This window comes from Sebastes fasciatus, chromosome 24 (genome assembly GCF_043250625.1).
Source record: "Sebastes fasciatus isolate fSebFas1 chromosome 24, fSebFas1.pri, whole genome shotgun sequence".
Taxonomy (NCBI): domain Eukaryota; kingdom Metazoa; phylum Chordata; class Actinopteri; order Perciformes; family Sebastidae; genus Sebastes; species Sebastes fasciatus.
The window spans coordinates 2,611,998-2,633,923 of record NC_133818.1 but is presented as its reverse complement, the minus strand read 5'-3'; the positions used below and the strand labels follow the sequence as shown (position 1 = coordinate 2,633,923).

The following is a 21,926-nucleotide window of genomic DNA, read 5'->3' as shown; positions in this document are numbered from 1 at the left end:
AAAAAATTAAATTAAATTAAATTAAAAAAAACAACAACGAAAAGATACACACTAGTGTTTATTCACACAAAAGTATGTTAAACGATAGTACATCTGTTGATTAAGTAGTGGCATAGTATGTATATGTGTCTTTGTTGGATTTATTTTGTTTAATATTTTCAGGTATATTTCTCTAATTTAGTTTGGCCTTCAATAAAACATATATTTTTTTTATTTTATTTTTATTTTTTTTATTTCAAAATGACAGTATCCATAGTAACAGCAGAAAACATTAAAAACGTTTACATACAGAAGATGCATAGCGGTAACATAAAGTAAGAGCTGTGCCAAACATAAAAGGACAACAGAAATGAAACAAAATCAACATAAAATAAAAAGAAAACACAATAAAAAAATAAAATAAAAAAATAAGAATAAAAAAAAGACCACGCGAGAGTATGACAATAATTTCACTTAAAAACTATAAAGATATTGCATACATTCATTGTTTTCATTGCTTTTTTGTTTTGTGAGGAAGTAATTGTTGACAGATATAATTCCATTTCTTTCATAAATACGAAGAAATTAGGCTTTTTTTGGGTAAATTTACACTTGTGAATGTGGAACTTCACGAGAATTAAAATTAAATTAATAAGAAAAAATGCATTACTGTATTTGTCACTGTAATCATAGCAACCAAATATAATATTTCTATAGTACAGTGCAAAATCTGAGAAAATGTAACAGGTATAAAATTATTGACATCTTTCCACAATTCACATGTAAATTTACAGGACCAGAATAAATGAGAGCAAGTTTTAGGATGTGATCCGCAAAAGGAACAATTTACATCTATGTCACTCTTTAACTTTTGTAAGAAATGCCTTCAATAAAACATAAACAATTCAAATGTCCTTCAGATGACGCAGCTAAACTGTAGGAAAAGGAATATTTCGAGCCGCACCTGAATGCAGCATCACCCCTAACGTGTGCTCGCGCCCAGAGGAAATTCAAACCGCCGCTTTGGCCCCGCCTTCTTGAGAAGGTATAAATAGCAGCAGCTCTAGCCCGCTCGTCACTACTGCCTTCAGCTACCGATTCTTCAACGTCGGAGAGAAGGAAGAAAAAACAACAACAAAATGGTGAGTAGCTATAAAATGTCTCACCATAAATCCGTGTGATTACGTTAAATGGACGTACAGTTGATTGTTCTCGGTTAATATATGCCGTGTTTGTGTAAACTGTAACCGTTATGTGACGAGGATGGAGGCCAGACTGAAGTTAATCCATTAAAATGGCGGACATGAACGCAGCACAAAGATAACAGATAACGCCCTGTCCGTGAACGCATCACAAAGATAAATGTCTTTCTTTTTATAAATTGTATTAAACAAATTCGAATTGACAAACAACATGGCTCATAGATCATTGCATTCAAGTAAAAGGACATGGTGCATACAAAACAAGAACAAATAAAATGTGTTAAATTAAACATGTAAATAATACTAAATGAAATGAAGGGCTGTACCTGTAATTCATATTCTTCTGTTATACGAAGAAGTTTCAATGCATTTTTGTTTTTCATGACTTTAAGGGCTTTTATGTAAGAAAGAAACTCCGAATGAAACACATTAAACCGAGGTTTCCCTTTCATATACTTGGATTTGTGCAAATAAAATTTTCCATGAATGAGAATGTTATTCAGCAGAAAGTCATCTTTGTTATTGTCCATGACAAGTCCATGAACAATGTCCTTTTGAGAGAAGCTTCCCAGATGAGAAACTTTTGGGGAAAGCCAGTCATGTATATCAAGACATAAAGCTCCAGAATACATATAATGATAACTGTCTCTGTAGCAGTGAGGATGGAGGGATTCTCTTTGTGCTCTCCTCCCTTTTGGGTGGTGGTTTTCTGCTCTCTGCTGCTCAGTCTCAGTTTGGGAGGGGCAGGAAGGCAGAATTAACCCTCCACGGGTCTGCAGTAACTGGCCATGTGACTGCAGACATGGTTGAGGCCTAAAACCCAGACATAAAATAACTGGGTTGGCACTGGATTTATAGGATAATATTAAGATTTAGCAGCTTAGATTTGGCTCTCCAGTATATCGGCCTTTTCGCTTTTGCCCCCCTTCTCCTTTATATGCTCATAAATAAATCAAACCTTTTTTAAATATGGAACCATACACTATTATCTATTATGTGTTGATTATTTTCTTGATCAATAGTGTTTACAAAAATGTATTCTGTGGAGTTGACACACAAGGGAACTGCAACAGTTATAAGATATTCCTTTATTAGTCCCGCAGTGGGGAGATGTGCAGTGTACAGCAGCCAAGGGGATAGTGCAGAAAACAAGAAGCATCAGCTAACACAGTAAAAAAGAGCTAAACAAAGAAAATATGAACCATCTAAATAGAAGGAAGTATAAAAATAAAAGCAGTGTATACAGTTGTGACAATAAAGACTATTAACAAAATTGCACAAGTGGAAAATGATATTGCACAGTGAGAATGAATGAATGAATGAAGTTCCACCTGAAAATATCAGGTTATTGTCCGTTTTTTGGTGTGTAAGTGGTCTACTGGGAGCAGTGCTGGTTGTGGTCTACTGGGAGCAGTGCTGGTTGTGGAGTCTGACAGCTGCAGGAAGGAAGGACCTGCGATAGCGCTCCTTCACACGCTTTGGGTGGAGCAGCCTGTCGACCAATATTTATAGAGTTATAATGTGGTTCCTGTTATATGAATCCAACATGCCTGTTTACCTCTTTTTATAAATAAGTGATTACTGATTTCTTGTCTCTTTTCTCTGCAGCGTGAGTGTATTTCTATGCATGTCGGCCAGGCCGGAACCCAGATGGGCAATGCATGCTGGGAGCTCTACTGCCTGGAGCATGGCATCCAGCCGGACGGTCAGATGCCCAGCTCCAAGACCATCGGAGGAGGAGACGACTCCTTCAACACCTTCTTCAGTGAGACTGGAGCTGGCAAACATGTTCCCAGAGCTGTCTTTGTGGACTTGGAGCCAACAGTAATAGGTAAGATTATCAAAGAGGGAACTACTGCATTCATTAGATGTTTAATACTTATTCAAACTGGTGCATATTACAGGCAGTTTCTTACATATTGTGACTTTATGTACTGAAACCATGCCAAAAGTTGTTGGCACTTGTCGTGAAACGGAGCATCACTGTAAGCCAGTATTCTCTTTGCTCCTCAGATGAAGTCCGTACAGGAATCTACCGCCAGCTCTTCCACCCGGAGCAGCTGATCACCGGCAAGGAGGACGCAGCCAACAACTACGCCCGCGGTCACTACACAGTCGGCAAGGAGATCATTGACCTGGTTCTGGACAGGACTCGCAAACTGGTGAGTTTTAATTCTCAAAACATGTTGCAAGTGTATCATTTTTAATTGAACAACGTTATTGATCCATGATGGCATTTTAAACACTTACTCTTGATTTTCAGGCTGACCAGTGCACAGGACTCCAAGGTTTCCTGATCTTCCACTCCTTCGGAGGAGGAACCGGCTCTGGCTTCACCTCTCTGCTGATGGAGCGTCTCTCCGTCGACTACGGCAAAAAGTCCAAACTGGAGTTTGCGGTTTACCCAGCCCCCCAGGTGTCCACAGCTGTAGTGGAGCCTTACAACTCCATCCTGACCACCCACACCACCCTGGAGCACTCTGACTGCGCTTTCATGGTAGACAACGAGGCCATCTATGACATCTGCCGCAGGAACCTGGACATCGAGCGTCCCTCCTACACCAACCTCAACAGGCTGATTGGACAGATCGTCTCCTCCATCACCGCCTCCCTGCGCTTCGACGGAGCCTTGAACGTGGACCTGACGGAGTTCCAGACCAACCTGGTGCCCTACCCTCGTATCCACTTCCCTCTGGCCACCTACGCCCCAGTTATCTCAGCAGAGAAGGCCTATCACGAGCAGCTATCAGTGGCTGACATCACCAACGCCTGCTTCGAGCCAGCCAATCAGATGGTGAAATGCGACCCTCGTCACGGCAAGTACATGGCCTGCTGCCTCCTGTACCGTGGCGACGTGGTGCCCAAAGATGTCAACTCTGCCATCGCCACCATCAAAACCAAGCGCACCATCCAGTTTGTGGACTGGTGTCCCACAGGCTTCAAGGTGGGCATCAACTACCAGCCTCCCACTGCGGTTCCCGGAGGAGATCTGGCCAAGGTGCAGAGGGCCGTGTGCATGCTGAGCAACACCACCGCCATCGCCGAGGCCTGGGCTCGCCTCGACCACAAGTTTGACCTGATGTACGCCAAGAGGGCCTTCGTCCACTGGTACGTCGGAGAGGGGATGGAGGAGGGAGAGTTCTCAGAGGCCAGAGAGGACATGGCGGCCCTGGAGAAGGATTACGAAGAGGTGGGCACTGACAGCGTCGGGGAGGAGGATGAAGAAGGCGAGGAGTACTAGATCACTGGATCATCTGTAGCTTGCTGTGGTTCCATACCAGTCCCAGAAACAAAAGCCAAACACCAAAGTGTTTATTATTGCTAAGCAATATTGGACTCATTCCTTAAATTCCGCACATTCCAGTGAGCTACATGAGTGTCCTGCCTCGTTTCTTTTAAGTCCTGCAAATAAAGTAACACAAACCAATTATTTAGTCCTCTGTTTACTTCAAAGAGCAGATTTTCATTGTGAATGTTTTTGAATCCTAAGTATAAAAAAGTCAAAAATCACATTTAAAAATTGTGTTAAACTCGCCAATATTCAAATTTGAGCAACTTTTAAACTTTTAATCTCAAAGTGCCATTAAATATCTGCTGAGAGAAGTGGGATCAGGTGAGTAGAGGGGTGGGCAGTTGTGAGAAGGGGAGAGGGGGAAAGTCTGAGGATGTCGGGTGGGTGGAAGGAGGATGGCAAAGGTTTGGGGAATTATAAATTTTGCTCGAGAGGAGGGACAGAGCAGACAGACTGTGACAATATGATTATAACAAAAAAGAACAAAGTTCCTCATTCTTAATCTAAATGTTGCCTTAAGATAATGTAGTTATTGTTTTTAATTGCATGAACAAGAATCATTCCAATACATATATGAGCACAGAGTGGGCCTATCTCTACACTTTGCTCTTTTTTAACTGACCATCTTTTTATTAGCTTCTTTAATTTCAGATATTTTTATAGGTTTGTAAATAAAGTTATCACATTTAGCACTAACGCTGAGGCTGGAAGATAATTACTTATTTGTTGAGGATGATCTAGTACATCTGAATCAGAATGGTATTTATTGCCAGGTGTAAGAGGTATACACTAGGAATTTTCTTTGGCTTTGTTGGTGCAAGTCAAACAGTATAATAACAAAAGAATAGATAAAAATGTAGAATAAAATGAGAATAAAATGTACAATTTACAAAATAAGCTATGAACACTTCTGAACCAGTTTGTCAGCAACTGACATTTGTCTTCAGTCTGTCTCTCCCCACAGGAGTTAAGTCTCTCTCCTGGTAGTAGACACAGACACAAGGTACAAGGTTCTGTTATTGTCATTCTACAACACAGGGTTGCACAATGAAATGAAGTTGTAGTCTATTTATGCTACACAGGAAAAATAAAACAAAGCACATGTAGTTGTCATGGCAGAGTGTGTAGGGTGAGGAGGAGTTGAGGAAAGAAGCTGCTCTGTAGTCTGGTGGTACGGCAGCAGATCCTTCTGTAGCAGGGTGAGCAGGCCGTTTCTGGGTGGGTATTGTCTTTTAATATCCTTTGGGCTCTATGCAGGCACCCCACCTCACCGATGCCACTGATGCTCGGTAGATGGGTACCAATGATGTTCTGGGTGGTGTTAATCGCCCGCTGCAGATCTCTCCTGTCCTGGACCGTGCATATCCCGTGCCAGTTTGTAACGTTTCCAGTCGGGATGCTTTTTATTGCTCTTCTGTAAAAGTTAACTAGAACTTGGCACAGGAAGTTTACCGTCTCAAATTTCCTCATGAAAGGAAGGAATCAAACTTTAATCTAATCCTTTAATTCCTCTGTGTGACTTCACAGGCGTCTGATGGAGAGACCAAAATACAATAGGGCAACAGTTTTAATCAACAAGCTTTCATTCTGAACAGCTAACAGCTGACTGTGTGCTGCTTCTAACTATCTAATCTAATCCAACTAAAAACACACTTACACTTTGTCAAACCTGAGGTCAACCACTAGAGGGAGATATACACAAATTCACCATGTTCTCTTGGAGAATTGACACATACACATGTTTTGATGCTGCTTTGATGTGTTTGTCAAAACTGCATCAGCATATTATTGATTTAACTCCAGACAGGTTATTTTTATATATCCACTGGTGGAAGAAGCACTCAGCTCTTTTACTAAAGTAAAAGTACTCATGAAACTATGTAAAAAGATGATACTTGAGTAAAAACATATTGCACAAAATAGGAAAGGAAAGGCAGTTGTCATGGTAACAACTTATTGATTAGGAAAATAAGTCCAAACTAGATTTTCAAAATGTTCTTACATTTTAAAAGCTTAGTCACTTTAGATCACACACACAATAAGGACATGATGAGACGGAGGTTCAGCAGCATCAAAACAAACGTCCTGTCCCTGTAAGAGGGACATAGAAGGACATATCATAATTTATAATAATAATAATATGTTGTTTGTTTGTTTTGAGATTTGGTCAATCAATTTCAACTTATATTTTAACTTTATTTTTGCTTTTTTGATATAATTTAGATTTTGTCAGTAAATTTGATTTTTAAATCAGTTTTTTTTTAAAAATTTTTTTTACTTTACATAAGTGAGTTCAAATGGCTGTTATATGCTTCACCTCTGTGTCTGACGGTGATATATACACTTCAGTAAAGTTCGGTAAATATATAATGTATTCAGCAGCATCAAAACAAACGTCCTGTCCCTGTAAGAGGGACATAGAGGGACATATCATAATTTATAATAATAATAATAATAATAATAATAATAATATGTTTGTTTGTTTTGAGATATGGTCAATAAATGTATTTTTAAATTTTTTAAATTTTATTTTTAAAAAAGTCCTTTAAATTTTGAATTAGTTTTCCAATTTTGTTAGTAAATTAGAATAAAATAAATAAATAAAAAGAAATAATGTATAATATAATGTATATATATAATGTAAAATATAATGTATTCAGAAGCATCAAAACAAACGTCCTGTCCCTGTAAGAAGTTACGTCGTTGCATTCTCAGCGTCGTAACCTGGGAGAGGTCATTATATGTATTCTGGAGCTTTATGTCTTGATATACATGACTGGCTTTTCCCAAAAGTTTCTCATCTGGGAAATTTCTCTCAAAAGGACATTGCTCATGGACTTGTCATGGACAATAACAAAGATTACTTTCTGGGGAATAACATTCTCATTCTTGGAAAATTTTATTTGCACAAATCCAAGAATATGAAAGGGAAACCTAGGTTTAATGTGTTTCATTCTGAGTTTCTTTCTTAAAGAAAAGCCCTTAAAGTCATGAAAAAAAAAATGCATTGAAACTTCTTAGTATAACAGAAGAATATGAATTACAGGTACAGCCCTATAGCCCTTAATTTAATTTATTATTATTTTCATGTATAATTTACAATAATCTACGAGAGGTTACGTTCTCAGCGTCGTAACCTAGGAGAAGTTACGTTCTCAGTGTCGTAACCTAGGAGAAGTTACGTTCTCAGCGTCGTAGCCCAGGATAGGTTACGTTCTCAGCGTCGTAACCTATGAGAGGTTACGTTCTCAGCGTCGTAACCTAGGAGAAGTTACGTTCTCAGCGTCGTAACCTAGGAGAAGTTACGTTCTCAGCGTCGTAACCTAGGAGAAGTTACGTTCTCAGCGTCGTAACCTAGGAGAAGTTATGTTTACTTCCGGGTTGTCAGAGTGGAAAACAAGAGGGACTCCAACACGCCCACGACGAGCGAGCAAAGCGGATTAAAGTCCCTCAGAAATGGCTGGGGAGTCCGAGGACGAGATACCAGGTAAACACCGACACTTCTTCAATCGTTTAACTCTAATAACTAACTCTTTTAAAGCTAAACTGTTAGGTTAACTGTTAACGTGCAGCTGCTTCAGGTTAGCTTCTGCTTTAGCTCGATGGCTAACAGAAAACAACACTTTTTATATTCACGTTAACCTGCCATTTATTCACCTATCATATGTTTAATACTCATGACTAGTTCTAGTGTTTCACGTTATTTGCTGTTTATATATTTCTTTCTCCTTTTCTTAGCTTGAAGTACTTGAAAAGTTTGTTTTGAAACGTGCTCTGTCAGGAAATATGAATCTGACAGCTTGTGAACCTTCATTTTCATGATAATATCAGAAGCTTATAGATGGATGGATGGATGGATGGATGGATGGATAGAAGTTTCCAGCATCACAGTTCCATAGTGCAAAACATGTTAGTAAAAAGGCAGTAAAAAAGTTAGTAGTGCAAAGTACAAAATACAAAAAAATATATACCAGATATAAAAATACAAGGAGATGAAGAAAACTGTTAAAACTGAATATAGTGCAGGGTAACAGCTGTGATACACGACTATTAAAAAAAGTGAATATAGTGCAGAGGAGACTGTTAAAAATGAGTATAGTGCATTATTATCTGTCCTGCAGACCGTCCTCCCTTTCCTTCCTGAGTCTGTCTGTGGAGCAGTATATTTATCTGACAATTATAATCATAGTGGTGAAGGAAGTACTCAGATCTTTTACTGAAGTAAAAGTAGCAATACCACAGTCATCAAAAAGAACAAAAATATTAGCATCAAAATATACTTAAAGTACCAAAGTACACATTATGCAGAATACTATATTTTATATTATAGTATCATAATTATTAATGCATAAATGAGTTCATCACTTTAATGTTCCAGCTGGTAAAGCTGGAGCTCTTTTTAATGACTTTATATAAGGCTGGTAGTTCAATCTGTAATACATAATTTATTTATTTATTTATTATACTTTGTGTTGTTAATATGAATCTGCATAGTAACTAAAGCTTTAAAATAAGTGGAGTAAAAAGTACAATATTTTCCTCAGAGATGTAATGGAATAGAAGTAGAAAATAAAATACTCAAGTAAAGTACAAGTACCTCAAAATTGTACTTAAGTACAGCACTGCTGGTTATAGTTACTACTTAGTTTGTGGCTTAAGATTTCACAAAAAAATTTATTATTACCACATAAAATATGATACATTATTATAGATTCTATTCTATAGAATAGAAAATAATTAATATCATAAAACATTTTGCTGCTTAATGAGCACCTTTACCTGATGAGAATACTGTCATACTTCTACTATACTTTTGAATATTTTTACATTAAAGTATTGCTATCTTTACTCAAGTAAAAGGTCTTCTTCCACGTCTCCAAATATCATGAATTAAAATCTCATATTAGATTAGGACTGATTTGATTATTTAGTTATAAATATAAAATATATATAAGATTAATTGTTTTGGTTTGTTTGACACAATGGGATGAAGGACAGTAAATCACAGCAATAAAATCTCAAGGATGACCCAATAAGACTTATTTTCAGTGTGTTCCTACAGCGTAAAGATGCTGGAGTTCAGGAGACAAACTACCAACAAACTAATACAATAAACACCTAAATAATCATCAATAATATCCCTCCATGACACCCCAGATCCAAAAAGAATAGAGAACCTTGGTGGTATTTAACCATAAGATATCAACAGGTGGACTTTTAGATACCAGAGGGCTCTGTATTTATGAATATTATTATATTATTATAGTCATAGTTGTACAGCTTTATCCTGTTTGTTATGACAAAGTCATCGTTTGACCAACAGTGAAAGTAATCAGTTTCTCATAAGAAAGTGTATCTACAAATATATTTTTTACATATATATACCTTAAAATGATCAACTGATAATAAAAATTGTGATGAATACATTTCCTGTTTGACTCATTCTTTCATCAACAAGGATTTTGTTTATTTCCTCTTCTTTTCCGTCAGAATCAGGAGCCGTTTTCACTTTTGGAAAGAGCAAATTTGCCGACAACATCCCCAGTAAATTCTGGCTTAAAAATGACGTCCCCTTAATAATCGCCTGTGGGGACGAGCATACCGCCTTAATAACAGGTAAGAGACATTTTTTAATGTGTTTTATTCTGTTTAATGAGCAAAGAGCTGATGCTGGATGAGAATTAGTGGCTTCCCCCTGCAAGGATATTTTATTTTGCTGTCCATGAAACCAAGAAAAACATAATTCTTTGCATAAAACCCGACCATGTACTGATGTATCACTTCCTCCACCTCGCTTTAGAAAACAACCAATCAGCCCGTCTTTGTCTCCACAGAAAATGGGAAACTCTTCATGTTTGGCAGCAACAACTGGGGCCAGCTCGGTCTGGGATCCAAACTGACTGTGAACAAGCCCACTTGTGTCAAAGGTTGGTCTCTGTTCTCTATTTTAACCACAAAAAGAAGGGATAGTATTGTGTGTAAGCGCTGCCATCAACAGCTGTCTTCAGCCTCCTCAAAGGGGAGTGCAGAGGGAGTCCACTGAAGAGGGAGGAGACGCCTCTGTCGGCCTGGACAGAAAACGCGCAGGAAACATTGAGTTTGTACTAAATAGAAATAATCTGCAAAGTAAATACGGTGCCCCTGGTAACAAATATGACGGTGGAAACCCTTTTTTATTGAGCCCTGCTGTAGGGGGGACCCAGAGATTTGTTCCCATCATAATCCCAATCTGGAGGTCCATAATCTGGTCTAATCTAGAGAGACACAGGCAGACGGAGAGGCAACTGGTTTCTTATCAGTTTTCTGTGCACTTCTGGTAATATAAGATAATACAGAGTTAAATAAATACAACTAATGTAAACAAATTCCCTATTATTTACAGAAACACATGGCTTTCCAGGGCTTTCAGCTGTATCACATGGTCTTGATCTGCAGATGATGTTTGCTGAGTTGTTTCATGCCGTTAACTTTAAACGGAGAAGTCCTAAAAATGAGCTATGAACAGCTACTGAGCACACATGTCAACACACCCATCTCCATCCTCTGATGAAGACCATGCGGTATGTTTGAAAGCTCCGAAAAAAGCTACCGTTTAGAATAAACTATCGTGGTTTTTAGCTATAAATGTATGTTTAGTAATGATTAATTTTGTATGATTTCAGCTCTTAAGTCTGAGAAAGTTCAGTTTGTGGCCTGTGGGAGAAACCACACTCTCATCTACACAGGTGAGTTTCTGACTGACGAGTTTACATCGTCAACATGGTGTATCATAAATAGTCAGTGTTGTTTTCTTGTGTGTAGCTCAGGGGAAAGTGTTGGCCTCTGGGGGGAACAGTGAGGGTCAGCTGGGGCTCGGTGACTGTGACGAGAGGACGTCCTTCCAGAGGGTCTGCTTCTTCGACTCACGTGGACCAATCAAAATGCTCGCTGCCGGTTCAAACACCTCCGCCGCTCTCACAGGTGACAGTCAAATCTTCTTTTCAGTTGAGCATCACAGCGGCTTCTTCATCTTATCGTTAGTTAATTACATTTTCAAATTTGAAATTCAAATTTGAAAATGTATATCAGTTTGTATTTCTGTTTTAAATTTATGATTTTTTAAAATTAGATTTTTAAATTATGAAGATTTTAATTTAAAATTGTGTCTTAATTTAAAATAAAATTATTATTATTAATAATAATAATAATAATAATAATAATAATAATAATAATAATAATAATATGTTTGTTTGTTTTGAGATTTGGTCAATACATTTTTATTTTTATTTTTTAAATTTTATTTTTTAAAAAGTCTTTTCAATTTTGAATTGGTTTTCCAATTTTGTTAGTAAATTAGTTTTTTTTTTTTAAATCTTAAACTTATATTTTAACTTTATTTTGGCTAACATTTTTGTGTTTAGATTTTGTCTGTAAACTAGATTTTTTAAATTTAAGATGTAAATTCTATTTAAATTCATATTTTTTAATTTCAATTTTATTGAATTTATATTTTTATTTGTATTTTTTTAGTTTTTAGATTTCATCAGTAAATTATATGTTTTCTAATTTAAAATCTTATTTTATATGTTTATTTTTATTTCATTTTTTAGCAGCAAATTTTAGTAAAAGTACAGTACAATTTTTCATGTGAATGTGCAGACATATTTGGGTAAAATCCTAAAATGAATGAAACAATTCGATTTTAGTGTAAACAGGAGTTTACAAAAGTAAATGCTGTCACCTTTTCCAGCTTTTTCCAACTTTAAGTTCTTAGTTAACAAAACATAAGCACTGTTACCCATCCTGTATGTCTTATAAAATGTAAAAAGACAAGGCAGAGCAAAACCAGGCATTTCACAGGAAATGCATCAGAACAACATTTAAAACCAGAAGAAAAGAATAAAATGAAATGTAATAAAGACGAGCTGTGTACTTGCTGCCCGTCACAGAGAGCGGTAAACTGTTCATGTGGGGCGACAACACGGAGGGTCAGATCGGTTTGGGGAAGGAGAGCCACGCCTCGACGCCACAGGAAGTCAACGTGGGACGACCAATCAGCTGGGTGTCCTGTGGATACTACCACTCTGCCTTAGTCACAGGTGAGCACAGAGAGAGGCCACCTGACGGTTCAGCTGCCCCCCTGCAAAGGATTATGGGTATGGATCTTAAAATGAACCAGTCACATGCCAGAAGGGAACATTTAAATTAAATTCCTCATTCATTCCGTGGAAGTAAATGAAAGATCCTAATTGTTGTTCTTTGTTTTCCTAAAAAAGTAGCAGAAGTGTATTGGTTGTGTGAAACATGTGTGTTTGTTTGTCAGTTGACGGTGCTCTGTACACGTTCGGGGAGCGGGACAGCGGTAAACTGGGTCTGGGCACCGACCAGCTGCCCCGACACCGAGTCCCTCAGCTGGTGAAGAGCGTCAAGGAGCCGGTGACACAGGTGGCCTGTGGAGGTGGACACACAGTGGCACTCACAGGTAGATAATATCTCTTAAAGAACTACAAACATGGCTGAACACTACACATACTTATTGGTCAATAAACTCCATCTTCTACATTTATAATATATTTTGCTTATCTATTTTTGTGTAAAATCTTGCAGAGTTGCAGAAAATCTATTAAATATTTTTACTAATTCACATTCATCTTTTTATTATCTGCAACATTCTTTTATACTTTAGCACCTTTATTGTCAAATGGAGAATTTTTTTGTTGTTTTTCTTTGCATTTTCTTTCTTTATATTATATATAATTAATAAATAAATAATAAAACAAAATTGTTTATGTATTTGTATCAATTTACAGTAACATCTGAAAAAAGAGGAAATAAATGTCAGCAAAACAAAAAAAAGAAAAATAACCCAAATAAAAAGAAATAACCCTAAAACATTCAAAAACAACAACAGCATATGTAGAAATTAGATAAAAGATCAGAGGTGATCAGTCATGATGAGTTGAACCTTTATCGATTAAGGCTTTAGTTAATGTGTTTCTTGTGTCTCTCAGAGGACGATGTGTTCACGTTCGGTCTCGGGCAGTTCGGACAGCTCGGTCACGGGACGTTCATCTTCGAGTCTCGGCTGCCGCGGGCGGTCGAGCACTTCAAGAAGGGACGGGTGTGTCAGGTGGCCTGTGGAGAAAACCACACGGCTGTCATCACAGGTAGAAACGGCCTCTTTAATGCACTATCATCATTCATTTAAGAGAGATTTCACTGGTGTGATGAAAGTAGCCCTCTTCAAAATGTCACTGTGATGTTTTTATCTTTAGATGGCGGTTTGCTCTACACGTTTGGAGATGGCAGACATGGGAAACTGGGCCTGGGCGAAGAAAACTTCACCAACCAGTTCAAACCAACTCTGTGTCCGCGTTTCCTCAAGTATAACGTTCAGGCAGTACGTGTTTCACATAATATTCATATTTCTGGTAATAATTGGAATTAGGTTCACAGCTACATATTATATTTTTTGATTAAGACGAAAGAAAAGTGCTTTTATTTATTTTATTTATTTATTATATTTTTTTATTTATTTATTATGTGTCAGATTTTTCAGATGATGGATAAAAAATGGTGAACTGTGTCTTTGTACAGGCTACGTGCGGCGGCTGCCACATGGTGGTGTTGGCTCGGCCGAGGGGTCCGAGCTGCACCGATGTGACTCTGGAGGAGGACGACGTGACGGAGGACTACCTGGAGAAGCCGTACGTGGAGCTGCTGGGGGACACGGGCGACTCCTCCACCCTGCAGAGGAGCCTCTCTGCTCGGGTCCGCAGGAGGGAGAGGGTGGGTACGGAGCACGGAGGCTGGATCCATCCTCAGATAAAACTCTGGAGAATTAGTCGTGACAAACGCTCTCATAACCTTTCCTCCCAGGAGAGATCTCCGGACCAGTTTGGTGCCATGTTCCGCACGCTGCCCGCCATGATGCCCGGCTACCTCCACCCGCCGCTGCCCGTCTCCAGCCAGAGCATCCCGCCCAGGCTGCCTCCACCTGAGCTGACCCACAGAAAGGTGCTGAACGGCACTCACCAACACAGGAGCGCAGGGTCAATGCACCAGGGTACCTACCTCACCTCCACCTCCTCTGTCTCCTCCACCTCGTCCACTTCCTTCTCATGTGTCCTCCAAGATCAGACCAGAAGTTTAAACATTTTAATTTCTTGCAAAAATCCAGCTTAAACTATAAAGAATTGCATTTGACTTCTTCTTCTTCTGTTTAAGCATCCAGCATATTTTTGCTCTGATTTTACCTCTGCTTTACTTCCCTCGCAAAATATTTCATACCTGCAAATATTTAGCTATCTCTTCAGGAACTCTCATTTCATTCTAATTCTTATTACTAATAATTTAGCATTTACACCAGCATAAAACTGTCCGGCAGCCGAAAATGTATTTATAAAGCACCTTTTGTAAAGGTGCTTTATAAATACAGGGTGCTTGAAACGTAAAAATCAGGAATAATAACCTGCCGTCCTGTTTTCAGAGCAGACAGGGGGCGAGACAGACAGCGTTGTGGAGAGCCTGACCGACAGCGACAGCGTTAAAGGTCTGGGAGAAACCTCTGACTTCCTCAACATGGTGAGAGATCAGTGGGTCACCCTGAATGTGATGTGAGAAGTGGAACATTGTGGATTTCGTTGCTCATTTTACTTAATTTGTCTTCCTCCTGACAGACACATATGATGAAGATGGACCCCGGTGATAAAACACTCACTCTGTCTCCAGTTCAGAAGGTAACTCACACTCATCTGTTAAAGCTAAAAGGTTTTTAATTAACAGCATCCGTTATGAGTCCTGTCTTCACCGGCGTTCTCCTCCACAACTCTTCTCCCACACAGCTCCTTCATCAGGTTGATATCTGAGGTTGTTTTTAGTCATGTGACTAGAGAGAATATATATATATATATATATATAGAATATACTATAAGAGAAATATGAATTACAGTAGGTCATCCTGGTGGTTAAAATGCATACCATATTTCCACTACCTAATTCAAGGAAAAGTGCCAAGAAACACCTTAAAAAAAGAGGAAATTATAAGAATTACAAAATCTTTTGTAATTGACTAATGAATTAATGACTCAAAGTAGCATCTACAAGTTGTTTTCTACAGCTGAAGGAGCGCACACACAAAGAAAAAAGCAGAAAGCGGCGCAGTGAACATATAGCAAACTGTCAATAAACAAATAATCAACATAAATAAATATTACACGTCCCAAAAGGAGTAGGAAGAAGTACAGCCTACACATATGATCCTAGCCCCTCTCCATAACTCGAACATGTAACTCAGTGTTTATCACATATTCCTTTTTTTAATTTCAGTTCCAACCTTAGTAATGAAGTGATATTTTTCACCGGTTGTCCACGTTAGGTCAGATAATCCTTAATTAAAGTTTGATGTTGAGCAGCAGAAGGACCTGCGGTTTCTCTCTTTCACACACCGCAGGTGAAGCAGCCTGTCACTGAAAGAGATATTTAACAACGCACAGCGGGAAGCAGTGCCTTTTGTAGTCCATCTTTATGGACTACAAAAGGCGCCACGGCCAGACCACGGCAGACCCGTGTCACTAACATCCGCCGCCGTCGGATCTAGTGTAAATGCAGTCGGATTTTCTTAACACCGTGGTTGCCTTCTCCTAAATCCTTCTGAATTCTCCTTCTCATCTCTCCTTGACCTCATGACGTTTTCCATCGAGGTCAAGTAGAAGTGGTTAAGAAAAGACGTTAGGATGTCATTTTTTGACTTTTCAACCGCAGCCCTGAACTATCCCTTTAATGAAAGTACGAGAAACAAAAAGATTTGGGAAGAGTTGTGAAACTTTTCCTTATTCTGTCATAAATGTCTGCTTTTGTTCTGACTCTTTTGTTTTTCTGCATGTCTCTTCTCCTCTCTAATGCATGCCTCTTTTCCACCCTCTTCTTGCTCTCTGGTGCCGGGGATAGAGGAAGGGTAAGCATGGGAAGACCACTAAAGGGCACAAAGAGAACCCAATAAAGGAAAGAAAGCTCTCCAAGCAGAGCAGTTTCTCTTCCACTTCCCCGTCTCGTGAGAGCAAGGCTGTCTCTCCTCGCCAGGGGTTACCCACCGAGCTCCTGAGGAGCCACAGTTCTCGCTCTCTGGCCTCTCAGAGCCCCCAGAGACACAAAACAGCCAATCAGAACAAAGAGAATATGATCATGGCCATGGAGGAGCTGCAGAGGAAACCCAGTAAACGCAAACCCAGTGTAGGGGACATTAGGAAGGCAGCGTCCAGGCAGCGGCTCAGGCCAGCTCAAGGGAAAGGCCAGCTCATAGAGGTTGGCAGGAAGCTGGTACCAGACTCCAAACAAAGTCCTAAGACCAGAAAGACCGGTTCAGGGGTCGGCTCTGAACCTGCAGTCAAAGTTAAGCCGTCTAAACCTGTCAGTGTTAAAAGCAAACCCATAGTGGTGCAAAGTCACGCAGGAGTTAGCTCGCCAGGTAAAGAGAGTTCAGGTGGTCCTCGGCGGCTTGCTGAGGTTAAACAAAAATTTAAAGAGAGCACTGATTTTTCTAAAAAGTCTAAGAACGAGAAAAACAAAAAAGAGGCCCAGTCAAAAAGAGAAACACCGTCAAAGCTCGGCCTGCTTGCCGGAGCTGCCTCTATCGCAGCAGGGTCGGTGTTAATGCAAGAGGTGGCGTTCAGAAGCTCGCCGTCGCCGTCCGAGAGCAGGCGTGGCGTCCTGAAAGAGAGCATGACAAAATCACGGAGCGAGGAGACTGAATCCTACGCTGCAGATTTCAGCAACAAGTCCTCGGTCAGCATCAACATCATACCGGAGAGTCCTGAAGGCATGAGTCGGGGCGAGAAGGAGACGAGTCAGGATGGAAGCGAGGAGGAGGTCAAACAGGAAGAAGAGGAGGAGGAGGAGGAGGAGGAAGGGCAGAGAACGAGTGCAGACGTCAGCGAGGAGGAGGAGGAAGAGGAGGAGGAAGAGGAGGAGAATGTCAGTCATAGTATCAAGAAAGTAACAGAGGAAGAAGATGATGAAGACAGCAACACTCTTCAACCAGAGGACGAGTCAGAAACTGATGTAGATGAGGAGGCAAGCAGGGAAGAGGAGGAAGATGAGAGTAGTGCTGAGGAAGAGGAGGAAGAGGAGGAGGAGGAAGAGGAGGAGGATGTCAGTCATAGTATCAAGAAAGTAACAGAGGAAGAAGATGATGACGACAGCAACACTCTTCAACCAGAGGATGAGTCAGAAACTGATGTAGATGAGGAGGCAAGCAGGGAAGAGGAGGAAGATGAGAGTAGTGCTGAGGAAGAGGAGGAGGAGGAAGCAAGTGGCAAAGCAGGAAGTGAAAGTGAAGACGAGACTGAATCCAAAGAGAGCAAAGGAGGTGATGCAGAAGAGGAGGAAGAGGAAGAGAGCGAGGAAGGGTCGAGTCACGAGACAGAGAGCACAAGAGGAGAGTCTAAAAATGAGGAGGAAGGTGAGGAAGAAGAGGGGGATTTGGAAAGCAAAGGTGAGGAAGGTGAGGAAGAGGAGGGTGAAAGTGAGTCCGTAAAGTCTTCGGAGGAGAGACAAGAGAGTGATGGAGAGAGTGAGACAAAGGAGGAAGAGGAGGAGGCGAGTAGTGCTGAGGAGGCAGAGGAGGAGGCAGAGGAGGAGAGTAGTGAGGAAGAGGATGGTGAAAATGAGGATGAAAGTGAAGAAGAGGAAGAAGGAGAAGAGGAGGAAAGTGAAAATGAAAAGCAGGTGGAGGAAGAAGAAGAAGAAGCAGAGGAAGCGAGTGCTGAGGAAGAGGCAGAGGAGGAAAAGGAGAGTGGAGAAGAAGGAGAGGAGGAAGAGGATCAAAATAGTGAGGAAGAGGATGAAGAGGCTGAGGACGAAAAGGAGAGTGAAGGAGAGGAGGAAGAGGATCCAAACAGTGAGGAAGAGAATGAAGAGGCTGAGGAGGAAGAGGTTGATAAAGAGGAGGAGGAGGGGGAGGAGGAAGAGGTTGATAAAGAGGAGGAAGAGGGGGAGGACGAGGAGGAGGAGGAGGAGGAGGAGGAAGAAGAAGAAGAAGAAGAAGAGGAGGAAGAGGAAGAGGTTGTCAAAAAGAAAAAGTCTGCTGAAGTCAAAAGCATTAAATCTGGAGGTAAACTGAGGTCAGGGGTCAAAGGTCAGGCAGCAGACGAGTCGGAGGAGTTTTGGGACGACGTGTTGCCGCAGTACCTCAACCTGAAATAACACAACCACTTCAGATGATTCTGTTCATTATCAATCAATCCAGTCATTGATTATTATTTATTATTTATTACATCACAAAATAATGACGACTTTGACAACCAGATAAAATGTCTTTTTGCTTCATAATGTTCCCGTGAAGATTTTTTTATCAGGTATGTATTCCGCTGGTCGTCACCGATACGACCCCTCTGGAGGACGGAACCTGCCAAAATCAAAAATCAATCAATCAATACATAAATGACTCGATAGATAAATAAATAAATACATGTCATTAAAAGTAGCAAAAATAATATTAAAAATAAATGTAGCCATTAATTAATTGATTAAATGTGACATAAATTGATATTTCTGTTTTAATTAGCTTCTTTATTTATTTATCTTTGTAATAATTCTTATTTATTTACTCTTCTGTTTAATTTTCCCTTTTATTTATTTATGTATTTATTTTGTATTTATTTATTTTTGCATTAATTTTGTATTTATTTATTTATCTATGCATTTTTAAAAATGTTTTTTATTTATTTTTGCATTTTATTTATTCATTCTTTTAATTTATTTTCATTTATCTTTGCATTTATTTTTTTACATTTTTTATTTCTAAATTTACCTTTGCATTTATTTATTTATTTATTTTTGCATTTATTTTGTATTTATTTTTGCATTTATGTTTTATTTATTTTATATTTATTTTTAAATGTGTGTGTTTATGTATTTATGAATAAATACATAAATAAGTAAAAAGGAAAATTAAACAAAAGAGTAAATAAATAAATAAAGGGAATTAATACAAAGATAAGTAAATAAAGAAGCAAATTAAAACAGAAATATCAATTTATGTCACATTTTATCAATTAATTAATGGCTACATTCATTTTTAATATTATCTTTGCTGCATTTAATGACATATTTTTTTATTTATCGGGTCATTTTTTAATTTTTTTATTTTGGCAGGCTCCATCCTTCATAGCAATATGTGTTAGAAAAGAAGCCTATTAATTATGATTGTTAACAATTTAAAAAATTGTTAACAATCATAATTAATAGGCTTCTTTTCTAACAAATTCAACTTTCTTCTCCCTGACGCTTGGCCATTGTTCTATTAGCTCTTCGGTGGTTTTAACTGCGTAGTTTTTTAAGTTTATATCGTAAATAATAATCCAGACTTTAAAAATAACATTTTCATTTAGTTTTCTTCACAGAAATGAATGAAATGCTGGAATATAGGCCAACTGTATATTTGTTTAACAAACGTTGTCTTTCACCCTTAAATTAAATGACTAGTTATCACCAGTTCTACAACTCTCCTGAGCAACTTTCGGCTCATTGTTCTCGTTTTTACGACCCACAGCTTCACTGTTTTAGTTCAGTCTCAACCTCATTTTCCACAAAGGGACTTTTTACCTGAATTTTCATGTTTTACACAAATATGACGTGAATTTGGGGAACCGATTTGAGGCCAATCAGCTGCTTGATTAACTTGAAGCTGTTGTTTACAAGTTGGTACATGAGGCGTACAATCACTCGCAGTGCCTTTACTGCTCCTATTCCTTTCATTTTCATTTCATCATCTCATTCCTTTCTCGTATTTATAAACTGATGTTTTATTCACAAATGCTTCTGATCAAATTTAAGTTTTGCTTTTAAAGGCTTTGTTTACTTCTTTTTGTGGCAGCTTAAAACTTTCTATATTTAAGTTAAACAATATGGCACTGTGCTCATGATGATGCCGCACAGGACATTTTATATTGTTATTTTATATTGTTCTGTTTTGTTAAATTTGTCTCAGTATTATAGACACATTTAAACACTGATTTGCATTGTCATTGCATTGCTTCTTCTGACAGGCTGCTTTAATTAAAACTACTTTCTTTTTCTGTTTTTATTTATTTCTGTGTTTGTAATAAATAATTGTTTTATTTCATTTATGTTGTTTGTTTATTTACTTTATTTTTTTAGTTTATGTTTGTTTAAGAAATGAGTTACTACTCACAGATGAGCTTAGATGGAAGACTTTGGGATTTTTTTCTATATCTTTATACAGTATATCCATCCGCTATTTCATTATATACTTAACCACCAAATCCATAAAATAAAAACAAGACACGTTTTTAATGATCAGACTTAAAATATCATCGAATTCAATCCAGAAATCTGAAAACTATCAACATTAGAAAAATCATGTAGGAATCGAATTTGGACTTCAACATCTCTAGAGCTGCAACCAGTGATTATTTTCGTTTATTTCCTGTGTAATTGATAGTTTTGTCTTTTAAAATGACAGAAAACAGAACACAAAGTGATGTTTTCAAATGTCCAAAACTCCAAAATGTTCGGTTTACAAAGATATTAAACAGAGAAACAGCAGCACATCCTCACATTTGAGCAGCTGGAATCAGAGAATGAAAGAGTTTATGCTTCATAAATAACTTAAACAATTAGAAAAGTTGTTGACTAATTCCCATAAACTCTGATGTCTGGTGCTTTCCTGTTTGTTGAGTGTTTGATTGTCCGGTTTCAGGATCAGGTGGGACTTGTTTTCTTCCTCCAGTCACGTCTTTGTGTTTATAATCCCTCCTGTAATCCCTTCCCATCATCCTCTGCTGTAGCCCAGTGCTGCTCCTCAGTTTACAGCATTTGACAGAGTTTAGATTAAAGTGTGAACCTGAACTCCGCAAGCACCAAACCATTCCAATTATACCAGGATTTTCCTTTACTTTTCCTGTCCTAATGTGTGTCCTTTCCTGACACATTTTCCTTCTTTCCTCTTTATTTGACTTCCTAGTGAAGAAAGTCCTCTCTAGTCTGAACCCAAAGATCTCATCATGTCTTATTGGAATATACTGATATCTCTTAAATTCACCCTTTTTGTCAGGATTTGACAAAAGGATTTGCTCAGACGTGGAACAAAGATGAAGAGGAAGCAGAAGAAGAGGACAACGATACGTCAGCTGAGACGGAGGGACCGTCCTCGAGTTTGGACGAGTCGACAGAGAAGCCAGAGACAGTGGAGACTCGGAGTGCTGTAAGTCTGCAGAGCCGGATTAAATGTCTGACATTCATTCATTATTCCTGATATTCCTGTTGACAACAACATGTAATGTGTGATCTCTCCAGAAGCCTGAAGAGCTGAAAGAAGAGTCCATACCTGATGGAGAGCACAAAGGTGACTGCTGCATCCTCTCTGAGGAACAAAATGAGTTTAATGTAGTCTGTGCTATGTACGTGAATGAAAACAAAATACATTTCCACAGATTATATATTCTAAAAGGGCT

General features: G+C 38.7%; 2 protein-coding genes and 1 long non-coding RNA gene across 6 annotated transcripts in view; 2 read left to right on the top strand and 1 right to left on the bottom strand.

The window, feature by feature from the left end:
* Window positions 1-21,926, bottom strand: part of LOC141762808 (uncharacterized) — a 196,991-nt gene that overhangs the window by 8,770 nt on the left and 166,295 nt on the right. The window lies entirely within an intron of this gene.
* On the top strand, window positions 1,001-4,608 carry LOC141763154 (tubulin alpha chain). 2 transcript variants are annotated; one of them, XM_074627553.1, is made up of 4 exons: window positions 1,001-1,125; window positions 2,790-3,012; window positions 3,195-3,343; window positions 3,445-4,608. In XM_074627553.1, exons 2-4 carry the CDS (start codon window positions 2,805-2,807, stop codon window positions 4,420-4,422), a joined length of 1,335 nt encoding a protein of 444 aa, XP_074483654.1. In that variant the 5' UTR covers window positions 1,001-1,125; window positions 2,790-2,804; the 3' UTR covers window positions 4,423-4,608. The 2 variants fall into 2 exon arrangements, with proteins under 2 accessions (XP_074483654.1, XP_074483656.1); XM_074627555.1 differs by having other exon boundaries at window positions 1,011-1,121.
* Window positions 7,550-19,208, top strand: rpgrb (retinitis pigmentosa GTPase regulator b). Of its 3 annotated transcripts, XM_074626589.1 has the most exons (15): window positions 7,556-7,960; window positions 9,964-10,089; window positions 10,308-10,400; window positions 11,136-11,198; window positions 11,275-11,433; window positions 12,402-12,551; window positions 12,776-12,934; window positions 13,464-13,619; window positions 13,728-13,852; window positions 14,050-14,241; window positions 14,332-14,518; window positions 14,942-15,036; window positions 15,132-15,191; window positions 16,402-17,601; window positions 17,755-19,203. In XM_074626589.1, exons 1-15 carry the CDS (start codon window positions 7,930-7,932, stop codon window positions 18,652-18,654), a joined length of 3,696 nt encoding a protein of 1,231 aa, XP_074482690.1. In that variant the 5' UTR covers window positions 7,556-7,929; the 3' UTR covers window positions 18,655-19,203. The 3 variants fall into 3 exon arrangements, with proteins under 3 accessions (XP_074482689.1, XP_074482688.1, XP_074482690.1); XM_074626588.1 differs by having other exon boundaries at window positions 7,550-7,960; window positions 14,332-14,469; window positions 14,947-15,036; window positions 16,402-19,208; XM_074626587.1 differs by having other exon boundaries at window positions 7,555-7,960; window positions 16,402-19,204.

Coding starts and splice junctions, on each gene's coding strand:
- LOC141763154 (XM_074627555.1), top strand. Junction 3,013..3,194: donor CTTGGAGCCAACAGTAATAG/GTAAGATTATCA, acceptor TTTGCTCCTCAG/ATGAAGTCCGTACAGGAATC. Junction 3,344..3,444: donor TGGACAGGACTCGCAAACTG/GTGAGTTTTAAT, acceptor CTTGATTTTCAG/GCTGACCAGTGCACAGGACT.
- rpgrb (XM_074626587.1), top strand. CDS start 7,930: ATGGCTGGGGAGTCCGAGGACGAGATACCAG. Junction 10,090..10,307: donor GCATACCGCCTTAATAACAG/GTAAGAGACATT, acceptor TTGTCTCCACAG/AAAATGGGAAACTCTTCATG. Junction 13,620..13,727: donor CCACACGGCTGTCATCACAG/GTAGAAACGGCC, acceptor TTTTATCTTTAG/ATGGCGGTTTGCTCTACACG.